Consider the following 14,509-nt stretch of genomic DNA (forward strand, 5'->3'; position numbering starts at 1 on the left):
CGGTGGAGTGTGCCAGCGCTTCCCTCTTAAGTGGACCATTTCTTTTGTTTCTCGTCCTGCGAGGATGAAATCAACATAACTTGTGAAATGAAGCATTTCAGTCCCCAGAGGGAGAAGCACTGAAGCAAGAGACATGTACCCGTGGCTGTCAAGAGCAAGAGTCCTCCATAGCTGCTCTCCTTGGCTCTGAAGGAAGAGTCTGGCGGGTTGCAAAGTGGCAGCTGCTCCTTGGGGGGAGCCGTGCTGGGGCCCCCCTCTGCCAGATGCACTCACAGTCAGCCCCACAAGTGACTCCACAAGGGGATGGAGACGTATTCCTACCATGAAAGCAAAGACTCACATAAAGAAAAGGATGTGAAACAATTTTTTCTGTCTCTTTCTGATCTGAGTAAAAACCGAATAAGGCTTATGTGGGAGGAAGGTGTGTTTCTGTTCACCATGGTCAGCTTTCTATGATCTGTCCATCTGCCACGGGACATCTGCATGATCAGCTGGAGTTTGTTTTATCTTTGGTTTGAGGATGCCTTGTTTACTCTTTGCTTTTGCAGATATACTTCCCTCATTTACAATTTATGTGAGCTTTTTGAAAATGTATTCTAGTGTCTTAATTCCCTAAAAGCAAAGAATTGACAGCATACAAGCTTCCTCAGACAACACCAGGATTAAAAATGAGCTGCAAACTGATCTTTTTCAAGAAAATTTTGAGTTGATTTATGCTAAGATTGATCAAGCATATTTATTGAGCACTTAATGTCTATAAAATCATAAAACATTAAGTATCAATCTAAGGAGCAAATAACAGTAAAAAGAGACTCCCAAGACAGTGAGATATTAATTGTGTAAGATAAAATGTTATTAGATGCTATTTTCTGAGATTTGGGGGAGTATTGTATCATTAAATATAGTTAATTAAAGACTGAATAGGAAGCAATTGCTGTTCATAGATGTCTCTAATAGGAAATGGATACTGTTGGAGTTCTCTGCTGTCTTGGCAGAGTCAAAGGAGGTGGCTTTCTGGGTCAATAATGCCATTTAAGATGAACCCCCATGCTGACACATGCTGTAGCTCTCAGAGTCATTCTTTAGTGGGGGAGTTAAAGGTCAATGGCTCACAGTTTGCAATTTGCAACATGGAGGCAACCTTAGCAAGAGCCTTTGGTTCTGATTCTGCGGTCAAGATCATAACCAAATTTAAGATTGACTGTTTCTTTGGGGACAAGTACTGAGCTTCTCATATTGAGACAGTGCAAAAACCTTAAAGAGTGATTGGAGGACAAGAATCATACATAAGGTTGAAATATATGGAGACTTATTATTTCTATGAAGTCTGTGAGAAGCAGCTGTCATTGCCCACATAGTGCCATGTGGGATTGTCACATACAAGGAGGACCCCACAGGTACACACATACACATGTGTCAGCACCTGTGCAAACACACGTGTGCAACCTCACCCCTCAACCTTGCTCCTTTTATTACCACCCTGTATTTCATTTACCACTGCCCCCTGCCATTCCCAGCGGGATTTGATCTGGTGTTTTGAAAGTAACAGATACCATTAAGTAGTGAGGTTCCCCCCCACCCCATGTAAAGGAGCTGGAGAGCTAAATTCAGGTTTTAATCAGAACCAAACCCAAAACAATCCTGTGGTGAAAATCTAGTCCCCCATGTCTGTGATCAGGACCGCCCAGTGAGTTTTCAGCTGCGGCTTTTAGACTAGGAGGAAGGCATATACGCATGATCCTGATAATGAATCCTTTCCACCAGATTTTGGGTTTTTCAGATATGTGGGTTGGATATTTTGAGGTCTGGAAACCTGAATTTTATCAGGAAGAATTACATATCTTTCCTAGGATCGCCAGAGAAGAGATAAATTAGGAGCAGTCTACAAAGCAGTGGTAAACCAGAGTCCTTTAAAAATGAAGCTCTGGATTCCCCATTGTGCAGTGAAGCTGCAGTTTTGAGGACATCAGCTGTCTTGGGGACTTTTTAAAATAGTGGGCTGCAGGGAGGGACCTGTGAGAAGAGTCTGAGTGAGGAAGCTGTTCTGCGGGGGGGGGGGGGGGGGGGGGTTTGAAGCAGAGAAATGGAACAGCAGGGTTCAGAGTGCAGAATGAAAACCACTCAAACAGATCCAGGTTCTGGTCTTGGCTCCTCCACTTGCTACCTGTTTTCCCTGTAGAGGTGACAAGCTCTCTGACCCTCAGTTTCCTCCATGGTGAAATGACTCCATTGTCTTAGACTCCAGTTTCTGCAGGTGGCCCTGTTAGGACTGCTGTGTGGGCCCCATGGGCATCCACCACAGCCCACTCTTCTGCCCCGTCTGTGTGCTGCACACCTGGCCTGGGAGCCAGACACGAGGTGATGGAATGACTGGAGAAGGGTCAGGGGCCTCAGGAGACTCATTGCCCGGCCCTTTGGAAATAGATTACCCAAGGCTTTGGGGAAGATTTTTACTAACAGAATAATGCCTTTATTATACCTAGCTGCAAAAGCAGGCCCCTCTTCCACAGATCGCCCTTGAAATGTGGGGAGCCCCACTGACTGGTAAAAATTCAGAAGCCAAAAGACACATGAGTGCTGTGTCATGGAACAAAATCTGTGGGATTCCTTAGGGAATTCCACTCAGAATTCCACTCCTGAGAACCAGCTCTGGCATAGGGAGGCTGAGGAATCAAGGGCCCCCCGGGGGGTGAGATTTCACCCCTACCATAGGACCAGGGTGGAGGCCAGGGGGCCCAGGCTCTTTCCTTCAGAAGCATGTTGGGAGTGACCTGTTCCCTCCTCGGGCCTCCAGGCCCAGGTTTGACACTGCACTGCTTGTCCCACAAGCAGGTGAACCTGGACTCCTTTGTTCCTTCTTGACTCTTCTGAGTCTCTCTTTGACCTAAAGATTTGGCTAAAAACACATTGTGAAAGCCTCTGTGCTACTGAGTTACAGAGAGATAGTGCCTCTCCGCACACATCTTCATTTTGGAGAGAGGGAACACGTCTTGGGCTGAGAACAAGTTTCTCCGTGTAGTTTTGTTTCCAATCTCGTGAAGTCAGACACTAAGCAAAGTGTACTTTCTATCATCCCCCGAATCTGTCTGGTCCTCAAGTTATTAAACAAACCTCAGTAACTGAGGTCAGGTGATATCAGGAAGGAAAATAAAACAAAAAGAATGGAATCAGAGTCCTGTATTTATTCCCATTTGGCTGAGTGAGCCTGAGACAAATCGTCTGTCTCTTCTGAGCCTCTTTTATTCTCATCTGTAAAATGGGAAGAGCAGCCGACCTGTCTACACAACTTTGTATTGACTGTTTCCAATGGAAGAAAGGGGAAGTGGTTATCAGCAGCTAAGGGGTGGACAGATGTAAGGGCATCTCTTTATGGTGATATATTTGTCATAAATACAGATCGTTAGCCTTAACGTACATCCAATTCAGGAACAAGCTGTCACAGTTTCAGAGAGCCACAGAAAGAATTTGGTTCAGAGCAGTTCTTTCCTATCTGAATCTTACTCAGTAGGCAATTATTTTGTTACTTTGATTCATGGGATGATTTAGTTACAGCCTGTGATGTGGTCATAGGGTTAGTTTTCAAGGTTGAGTGAGAATAAATTTTTTGGTCACAAGTATCTTGGTGACAAGCAAGACAATATCCTGGTAAGAAGTTATCCATCAAAACCCAGCACTCAGAAGCCTACATCCCAGTAAATGGGTGAAGGATGAGAGCTTATTTGGCAACAAAGCTCTTTCTCTGTCATTGATTATCTGGAACTGAGATGATGTTAATTGTTAAATTAAAGCATCTGTAGCTGCTTCTACTGAGAGCAAGCCCTGCTCCTCTCCTCTTTATAAAGATGAGCTAAGCAGAGGTAACAGAAGTTGCTTTTGGCCAGCTGTCCTGTAGTGTACATTTGAGCAAGATAGATATTGACTGCCAGGAAACTGTACACAACTTGCAAGAGAAAATTTTTAAAAAAAGGAAGAAGTAAATATTGAAGAATCGGAGATGCCTAGAAATGTTTACACCTTTGCCTGCCAGAGTGTCTAGCACTACCAAATACCCAATGTGTAGTTATTCATATGAACGAGTGAACAACTGAACTAGTGGACGGAAAAGAAACAGCTGGGGGAAGAGCTCAGTGGTAGAACACTGGCCTAGCATGTATGTTTGATCCCCAACACTGCAAGGTGGGGCAGCACTCAATCCTTGAACTATCACATAGTAGAACAAATCTACTTCACTTGGGCAGCGATAGAGTTGGGGGAAAATATTGTCATATTCTAATAGTCCAACAAAATAGAAAAAGAAAAAAGGGTTTTTTTTTTTTTGTTGTTGTTGTTTGTTTGTTTAAATTTGTGGTATTGGGGATAGAGCCCAGAGCCTCATGCTTGCTAAGCAAGTGTTCAAAACAATGAAATTTAAAAAAAAAAAAAAAGTATTCTTAGTTAAGAGAAGATTTAATCAAATAAATGTGAGCAGTAGAAAATATCAAAAGCTTAGAGTTATACCACAAACATGTTTTGAGTATCTTTGTGTGTATGAGTATCTTTGTGTGCTAACCTGAGGATGCAGTGGTAGGCAAAACAGCCCTAGACCTAAATGATGCTGCAAAGTAAGAGAAAATGATTTATTATTGGATGCATAGTATAATCCAAAGCTCAGACACTGAAAGAAAATTTGACGTATTCCAGAGAGCAAAAGCATGTGCATAGGCCCTGTGGCAGGAGGAGCAGGAAGTCTTCCTTGGGGGAGACCAGGGTCCTAGAATGCAGAATGAGGGGGAGATAAATTAGCAGTTGCTGTAGTCAAAACGTTGTGTATTATTTGTGAAAGTTTGTAATCCCAGATGGAGATAGTACATGTAAGTACAAAAGAGAACATTAAATTTTAGGGGATAAGAGTCTATAGGAGTAGGCATCTCATGGTATGCCATCTCTGCATTGTGAAACAAGCAGAACAAAATTTGTAGAGATCACTCAAAATAAACTACAAAATGAGCTCAGTCTGGTTCCTGGGGGTGGCGGGTGTGAGTGCACAGAAAAGGATACGAACGTGATTCTGGCTGTGTTTGGAAAGGGGCAGGATGGGCCATGTGACTTTTACATTAGAAGCTATTATCTGAGTCACACATCTGATTTTGATGCACAATGACCTGTGAGGAAAGTCAACCAGCAAATGAGTGTGTTGTGCCGTTTTTGACACCTTGTGGACTCTGGAGGGGCCTCTCGCCCAGTCTTCTGTTTGTGATGTTGCCTTTTCACTGCTGTATTTCTCATCCCAAGTCTGGAGAGATGGGGATAGAATTCTTCGGCCTCAGTGCGGATCAGCTGTCCTTGAAGGTGCCCTGTAAACCACTAGGCCATGTGTGGGGATTGGCGAGGAGCCTCACACAGAGGCATGGGCTTTAGTTTCAATTTCAATTTTATGTGTTTGGTTATTTTCCAAGATAAAAAAAAAAAAAAGTTAATATTTGTTAATGCTTTTTTTTTTTTTTAAATTAGAAGGAAGGAGAATGTATTTATATTTTTAATTGTAAAGAGCAGGGTCAGCTAGAAGGGAGGAGAGAGGAGCACTGGCATGACTTGGCAGATCACTCCTCCAGTCCTCGGGTACCTAACGAGAAGAACTGGAAGATAATGATCTTGTAGATCCATCTTAACTCTTGGGCATTCCATTATGCTAACTTCTAAAAGCAGTCAATTACTGGATAATCCTACTTGTAGGCTTGAGAATCCAATGTCCCATGCCCATAAATTTCCAATTCTTTAAAAGACCCAATCTTGCTTGGCACAAGATAACCAGTAGCTCTCTCTGGAGGAAACTTATGCCTTGAAATTCATTTGCCGAGTGGCATTTTTTGAAAAACCATGATCCCGCAGGATGTTCATATCCATCCTGGGCCAGACTCCGGAGTCTGGAACCATTCAGAAGCCTGTGTCCCTGTGAGGCGCCTTCCCATTCCTCACACACATGCCGGCTTCTCTCTGGGTTTGCTGGGCACCTTTAAGGATAATAATACGTACTGAGGCAGAAGAATCCTATTTTTTTCTCCCCATACTTCAGATTGGAGATACAGTAATGAAAGGAAATGACACAAGCAACAGACTGGATGAAAACACCCACTAAAGTGTATAAGGTGTCACTAATTGCAAAGCACACTCATTTCCTGGCTTATTGACTTTTTTCAAATATATCATTGTGTGTCAAGATCAGATGTGTGCCTTAGATTGTCGCCTTTTTTTTTTTTTTTAACTAGGCACTTTCCCACTTAGCCACATCCCCATTCCTTTTGATTTTTTATTTTGAGATAGGGTTTAGCTAAGTTGCTTAGGGGCTTGCTAAGTTGCTGAGGCTGACTTTGAACTTGTGATCCTCCTGCCTCGGCCTCCCAAGTCCCTGGAGGATAACATGCATGTGCCACCAGGCTTTCTTGGCTGTACTTGGAATGGAACCTAGGACCTCGCGTGTGCTAGATAGAGCTTTACCCCTGAGCCACATCCCCCACCCAAATTATAGCTCTTTGAAAAAAACAACGGTGCCATGATTTTGCGGATTTGTTTTGGACGGTCATTATATAGGCTGGCATCCTGTACCACCTGAGTCTCCATAAACACTAATTAATGTGGATAATAGTATTCATAACCATATTCTCAGCTGGCCCCTCTGGCCGGCCTCCTTCCTCTCGGGGAATGGCAAGAGGGTAGCCTTCCCTTCCTGCCACAGGCAGCAGAGGAAGTGTAGGAGAGGTGACACGGGCCCTCTGCAGAGTCAGCAGCCCTTGCTGAGTGCAGGGAATGTCCTCCGGGCCACCAGCTGCCTTTATTGCCTCCTCTCCAGTTTCTCTTACGAGGGTCAAGTTTCCTTCCAATGCGCTGAATGAATGGGAATAAGAAAGTGTGCGCTGGCAGAACTTCAGCTAAACAGAGCCAGGGCTTTCCAAGTAAGAGTAGGAATTTAAGCAGAGCAAGTTTCGAGTCAATGGGACTCACAGTAAATGGCCATTCTGCTAATAATGAAAAGTACAAATGTTTTTATGTTCCAAGGTTAACAAATGGGATTCTTTCAGTGCCCTACTGGCCTGCTCCGTTACAAAGTAGAAACTGTTCCTGATCTTTGCTTTATTGCACTTGTATTTTCCAAGCGATTAGAAGCATTTTCCACTTGATATATAAGGGTTGGAGTGGGCTCAAGACTTTTTTTTTTTTTTTTTAAACAGAAGTTTCCTTTTCTTTTAAACTAACATTTTTCTCATTTTGCAAGTAGACTGACGTTTTAAAGAACAGGTTTTTCGAATAGCACATTTAGACTTTGCCTCTGTAATTATCACATTTGTCATGAGATTAGCACTTTCCAAGAGTATTCTTCTATACCAGATTCTCATTTCGCCCAGAAGTGTGGTTCTTCTTAGCATATGATAGGAATTTAGACAGAATGGGCTATCCTCTAGGACTTCTGTTATAAACACAATCGTTACAAAGAAAATGAAAGCCATTTATTTTAATGAACCAGAAATCTAAACCCTCCATAAAGACCTTTGGCAATTCTTGTTAATGATGTTTGTTTTTATTTGCTTCTCAAATTCACCTGTTTTGCCAACTTCCCAGAGCAGACCACAAACACTGCCACCAAAAACTATTTTGCTTAGTTCCTTGGGTTCTTCATACACAGTCTTACCTTTCCCTGGATCAAACTATACCTTTAGCCCAGTCCTCCATTTGAGAGCATCTGAGGCCACTTGGGGTTGGAAATCAGCATTAGTTGATGGTACCATTCTGGTCTTGGGCTGCAAAGAGCATGTGATAATGGTTCATGTTTCACTTCCCCTCCAAATGGTGGACATAATGAAACTTGCAATGTCAGGGGTTATTTTATTCCATTATTTTAAATGAAAACTAGATGATAGCCTCACTAACATGCTGGAGAATTGTAGAATCCCTTAGCACCCACATATCACTGAATGCAGGTAGCTTGCAAACCCATTCCCACTTGCCTCCCTCTCCCTTCCCCCACACTACTGGTCCCCTCACCCAAATAGAGAGATTCTGACAGTGGTCAGAAAATGCAATAAGCCACAGGTACTGAGCTCCACATCCATTTTCCTTGTCAGATCTCCCAGCTGATGACCGAGACAAGCCGGGAGGGCCTGACAGAAGCAGCTCTGAACCGCTACAATGCAGACAAGCCAGCGGCCTGCAGCGTCCCCGCCTCACAGGGCTCCTGTGTGGCCAGTGAGACTTCCACAGGCACCTCGGTGGCTGCTTCCTTCTTTGCAAGGTAAGAGATGCTTGAACCCTTGGTTCTTTGACATGTGCCCAGCTTGGTTCTTCCATGTGGACCCGTTTCGCTTGAAGAATTAGTTTGGGGCTGTCCTTTGACCTTGCTCATTAAGATGAAATTCCGAATTTTGACAAGATTGACATCTTGTATCAGAAGACTGTTCATGGTAGGGATTGTCCTGTGCATTGGAAGATGTTTAGGAGCATCCTTGGTCTCTACCCTCCAGATGCCAGTGAGAGTTCTTCCCCTGTTGTGTCCACCAAATATGTCTCCAGACATTGTCAGATGTGCCCTGGGTTGAGAACCACTGCTGTAAGAACATGTGGCTCTGAAGCTAGTCTTTCTTGGGATGAGGACTTGTATAGGTCGAACCCTGTGGCTGATATTTCCAGATGATCTGCTCATTACAGAAAATGACTGCCTAAAAAACTATTAAATAGATGGTCTTTCTTTCTTTCTTTCTTTCTTTCTTTCTTGACAGTGGATCAGATACTGTCCAGCTAATCTGGGAAACGTAAAAAAAAAAGAGAAACAAAAAAGAAAGGTATTTTAACAATGTTTTCTGCCTAATTTTAGCAACATGGCAGAGACAGGACTGGAGACAAAGGACAGCTGAGTGGGAAGGAACTTGGGTGATTGTCTAATTCGATCTCCTTATTTTATGAATGAGTAAACTGAGGACCAGAGAGTTCAACCATGAGTTAATTTATAGTAAAGCCAGAAATAGAAACCAGATTCCTCTACTCTTTTCTCTATGACTCATTCTTTATTTGACACTTGGAGATTAACCTTAGAAAACTGTCTCTACCAAAGATTTGCAAGCTGCTGAGTAAACAGGATGTTAAATAGATAGCTCCAGATAAGATGTTAGAAGATCCCAGTTCTGCCTCAGTTTCCTCATCTATACAATGAAGGTAACACCTACTCATAAGATTGCAATGAGGTTTAAAATGAGACCATTGTAAATTATAAAGCACTTCTATTAGTTCAGTATGGACTTAGCCAGTGTGTTGCTAAGAAGGAATTTTGTGTGTGGCTGTTCTTATCCTTGTGAAAGATGTAATCCAAGACAAAAATATGAGGAAGGGGCTCTGATGAGGAAAGAAGCAAGTCCGTGGGGGAAGTAAGGACTAATGTCCTGAATTAAGACCCCATAAAAGTGGTGCATGGAGCCTGTTGGATCATGCAGTTGGAGGGGCTCATTGTGCTTTGGTGCCATATTTATTGTTCTCTGGATACTTGGGCCAACTTGAATGTGTGGAAAGTAACAGGAAATATACGGGTATAAATACTGGCCACCCAACAGTGGGGGCCATTTTTTGCTCTTGTCTGTACATGCATTTCTGTGTTGTTCAGACCATTGGGCAGGAACCCCAAGTTCCCTGGGAAGCATTATCCATGCCACTTAGAAAGGGAATGAAGAAGTGAAATAGTTTATGAGGAAATGTCACAAACACAGAAGATCCGAGGATCAGATAGGTTATGAGAGTGTCTGGAGGGGGCTGACCAAAGTGTTCACCTAAGAAATCTTTGACACTTGAGCTTAACCTTAGAAAAATGTCTCTGCTAAAGATTTGCAAGCTCCTGAGTAAACAGGATGTTAAATAGATAGCACCAGATAAGATGTTAGAAGAAGTGTTGAGAGGGTTCAGTCTGGAGAAGGGTCAGGGCTACCTTCTTGCTGCTGTAAGCATTCTCTTGGATCATTGTGTAAAAGGAGATCTGGTTGGTTCTGTGGAGCACCCGAGTGTGTAGATGAAGACTGGATGAACCTTAATGATGGAATGGAGAGATTGCCCAGCTAGCAATGAAGGTAAACTTGCTACAATTTTCAGACTGCCCAGGGGAGAGTGAAATCCCCATCAGCAAGGGAGATCAATGGTGCTCTACTGAGAGGTGGCTTCCAATGTTCCTTTCTACCCTGACATTCTTTGAACTTGAAAAGTCTTCAGAATCCATTCAGAGAAATTTGTAGGAAATCACCTTACTCAACCCCCAAACAAACAAACAAACAAAACCCAGATTCAAAGCAGGAAGAAATAAAGTTAGGACTTCCAAGGGACATTGTTTAGAGAGATAAGTGTTTAGGATCCTTTTTGTTCCAGGAAACCAGCAATGTCTTTAAAGCCAAAGAAAAGATGCCATAATAAGATTGGCCTGGGAAGGCCTGAGTGTAGACAAATGGTGTGCCTGGGGCCAGATTTCAGTTCATCAGGGAGGATCTAACAAAAAAAAAAGGCAACTGACATCAGGGAAGGAATGACAGATCACTGGCAAAGGTGGTCTTCTATGGGACTTTTGCTTGTACAGTCAAGAAGGGGGCAGTGTGGGAATGGAGATGCCCACGTGAATCCCAGATGGATGGGCCAAGGATAGCAATTGGAGGAGGCCCTCCAGTAAACAAAGACTCTAAAACTCATCTCTGCAAACTCTTAAGAGCTTGAGGTATTAGCTTTCAAAGAACTGGAAAAGATCCATTGGGCTGCCTAATTCCTAATTATTTTCTTTGTCATAAACATTAATAGCCCTTGGAGTTTAATGGTATAAGCACTGACAGCACATGGTTTGTGTTCAAAGGGCTTACAGTGCACAGTGGGGGGAAGTACCAGTGTGAAAAAGAACACACAGAAACACGCACACATACACACACATCTTACCCTCCCTCACCCATTACCCCATTTTGCTCTGCCATTCTCCTGGGCAATAATTTGATTTTCCCTTCTCCAAATGCTGGAAGCAGCGTATCTGTCACTGATGGGCATCTACAGCAGAAGACTGAGTACCTTATTAAGGTCTGCTGTCAGAACCAGCTCAGCTTTTGTTGTCCAACAGAACTAAGTCCAGCATCAAAGAGCCTTTCAATTTCAGCTAAAGCAGAGCTGTGTAAGGTGATGTCACAGGCAGTTTTTGAGAGAGGTAAAATGTGTATTTGTTTCTGTTGTCGATATTGGAAATGCTTTGGTGGTAATGGATTTACATGGAAGAATAGGAGTCTCTGTTCTCAGAGGGATTTGGGGACGAAATAAGTTCCTTTACACTCCAATCTGTGCTCACCATGCGTCAACTCTTCCTGCTTGGTTGTGTGATGGAGATGCAGCCCTCTGAGTCTGCCCTGGAACAAGTAGCTCCAAGTCAGGACACAAAGGGTGGCTTTCTTGCAGAAGGCCACACTGGGGGTCATGTCATTTTTATACAGGAGGGATATTCATTTACCAAATTTGTGGCAAATACTCAGTGTTTATCACTCACCATTAACTAAGCTCCTGATAGGCACAATCCTCCTTCATCTTCAGAATAATCCTATGATGTAGATCCTGTTATGTGCTCTGTATTATGGCTAAAGAAAGTGGGACCCGGAGGTTACATTACTATGTTAGCATCTGTCACTATAACAAACACCTGAGATAATCAACTTATAAAGAGAAAAGGTTTATTTTGGATCACAGTTTTGGAGCTTCCAATTCATGATCCATTGGCCCCCCTGGCTTTGGGCCTGTGGCAGCAGATCCTGGACAGAGCATGTGGAAGAGCAAAACTATTTGCCTTATGGCTAGGGAGCAGAAAAGAGTTAGGAGGAGGCTGAGGTCCCTCTGTAGCTTTTGAGGACATGACCCAATGACTTAAAGACTTCCCAACAGCACCACTCTGGGAAGCAAACCTGTAACATATGACATTTGGGGGATGTTAGCAGTTACTGACCCCAAACCACACAGCCAGGAAGTGGCAGAATAAGGAATTCATCTAATTTCCTCTCACGTAAGAGCCCAGATTCCTATTCTCTGTGCTCAACAGGCACAGTAAGACATTGCATTATAGGGGTTTTTCCCACCATCACCATGAACTGATGTTCGTGCTTATCAAATACTTTTGAAATTATTAGACCTTCAACTTGCTTGAAAAGGCAAGTAGAACACAACAACAAAACAGATTTTTTGAGGATTACACTTTTCTGTATGATTCTGTGTGTGTGTGTGTGTGTGTGTGTGTGTGTGCGCGCGCGTGCGCGCGTTGTAGGAATTGAACCCATGGATGTTTTCCTACCTAACTACATACATCCTGAGCTCCTCTAACTTTTTTTTCCAATTATTTATTTATTTTTTTAAAAATTTGAAACAGTATCTCATTAAGTTGTCGAGCCTGGCCTTAAACCTGCAACCCTCCTGCCTCAACCTCCCAAGTCACTAAGATTACAGGTGTGTGCTGCTTGATCAGGCCTGCCTTTCTTTTTAAATGTTTACTTTTCAGATATACAGGTGGAACTCCAGGTAGACTTTGTTGTATCTCAAATTCAATATTTAAGAATTCCAATTACGATAAGCAGTGGTTCTTATCATAATGTGTTGTTCCAAGTGTGAGCTGGGGACCAGTGCTAGTCCACACAGTTACCTGTCAGTGATAAGTATAGATATTGAGAAGAAGCATTTAGAGGTTTCTGTAGTTATTTGACAGAGTAATTTTCAGTTTACTATCTTCATGCATTTGTGCTGCTCTAACAAACTGCCCAAGACAAACTAAAAAAGAACAGAAATTTGTTTCTTACCATCCTGGAGTCTGGGATGCCCAAGATCAAGGTGCCAGCACTGGTGTCTGGTGAAGAGTGCTCTCTGCTTCCAAGATGGCACCTTGATGCTGGTCCTCAGGTGGTGGAAGGTGGAAGGGACCATCTCTCTCTGAAGCCTGTTTTATAAGGGCATCAATTCATTCATGAAGGTATCACCCATACAGCCAACTCACCTTCTGAAGGCCTGACCTTTTAATACCAGCACAATGGGGATCAAGTTTTTAAAAAATCTGGAGGGACACATTCAAACTGTAGCATCTGTTGAAATCTATATTTATGCAATCTGTTGACTACAGATTTTTCACTACCTTCAACGCATTTATTGTCATCAGAGCTTCTCTTTCTCTTCTTTCTGAACAAGATTATTTTGAATTTAGTGACTCCCTTGGAGATTTGTTACACAAGTTTTTACTGGTATTTTGTATATAACAAGAAACAAAAGGTGGCTCTTACACTGACACTTGGAGAAGCAGTGCTTTAGAGAACGAAGGAGCCCAAAACACCTCATCTGTCCTCTTTTGCCTCTCCTGCCAGAATTTCTTTCTTTTCTTTTCTTTCTTTCTTTCCTTTTTTTTTTTTTTTTTTTTTTAACCATCAGTGTCTTGGTACTTTAGTAATCTGCTTTTGGAAAAACTTTTTTTTTCCTTCCCCCCAAAAAGAATAGTGACAGTGGACTTAAAGCAGAAATTGGCACATTGATTCTTAAGTTGGTTAGCAAGTATGTTCTGGCTTTGAGCATAGAGAACATTTCAAATGTGGGAATCTCCTTTGCATAATTCTTACAGTAATGTGAAATGGTGAGATAGGGTATGATTAAACTTTCCCATGTGTTGACTGTTCACTTTGGGTAAAGATTTTACTTAATTATGTGCTTTGTCTTATGAATACAAAGCATACAAAACCCAATTAAAAACCTGGGGTGAAACCAAGAATCTCTTCTTGGAGGTTCTGACCTTTATACAATGTTTTACTGTCCATTAAAAATTCATTATTTCCTAGGTCTGGAATTTTCTGGGTGTATTTTGATGCTCACCTCAATATAGCATCACCTTCTGTTTTCTTTTTCTCATTTGCCAGTCAGGGCTGTATTTCCTCCCACCAACTCCTTTAGCTTCTTGCCTTTGGCCCAAACTCATTCTTTTCTTAGGAATGTTATTATGCTTCTACCCATCTCAATCTCTCGTGCAATTCCTTCAGTCTTGGACTTTAAATGGCTCCTTGTACTCTCTAACAGCTTTCTCCAAGTCTCTGGAGCATATCTCTGACTGTTTTATGACGGACTTGTCCAGTATTCCCTTGAGGTTGCCAGGGCATTAATACGAAGACCAGCCAGGATCCTGGGGTCAGGGGAGGGCTGAGCAGAGAGGGCTGACTTTTAGGCACTGCCTTCAGGACCCCATTGCCCTTCTTGTCAACACCCTCACGGGGCCTGCTCTTTGTGCTACCCATACACGTGCCACTGTATATACAGCAATTGTTGTTATTATTACTACTATTTCCACATTCTTGCTGACAGCCAACTCAAAGAGTGTCTTGCTACATTGGTGACAGCAAATGCTTTTCATATATAATCTTGTGTAGTAAAGGCTTTCTTTGGTCCCTGGGCATTAACACATGACAGTGGTACTTGATTATGCGCTAGGAGTTTATTAAGTCAAAGAAGGATGAGAAGGAGTGTGGAA

The 14,509-nt window shown here is 42.6% G+C and overlaps 1 protein-coding gene across 1 annotated transcript in view; it reads left to right on the forward strand.

Moving 5' to 3' along the window:
• The window catches only part of Kif26b (kinesin family member 26B), a 471,784-nt gene that overhangs the window by 209,406 nt on the left and 247,869 nt on the right, over positions 1-14,509 (forward strand). Inside the window, exon 4 of the mRNA XM_076831744.1 lies at positions 8,097-8,263. Coding sequence (XP_076687859.1) covers positions 8,097-8,263 — 167 coding nt within the window. The remainder of the gene's footprint in view (positions 1-8,096; positions 8,264-14,509) is intronic.

This window comes from Callospermophilus lateralis, chromosome 13 (assembly GCF_048772815.1).
Source record: "Callospermophilus lateralis isolate mCalLat2 chromosome 13, mCalLat2.hap1, whole genome shotgun sequence".
Taxonomy (NCBI): Eukaryota; Metazoa; Chordata; class Mammalia; order Rodentia; family Sciuridae; genus Callospermophilus; species Callospermophilus lateralis.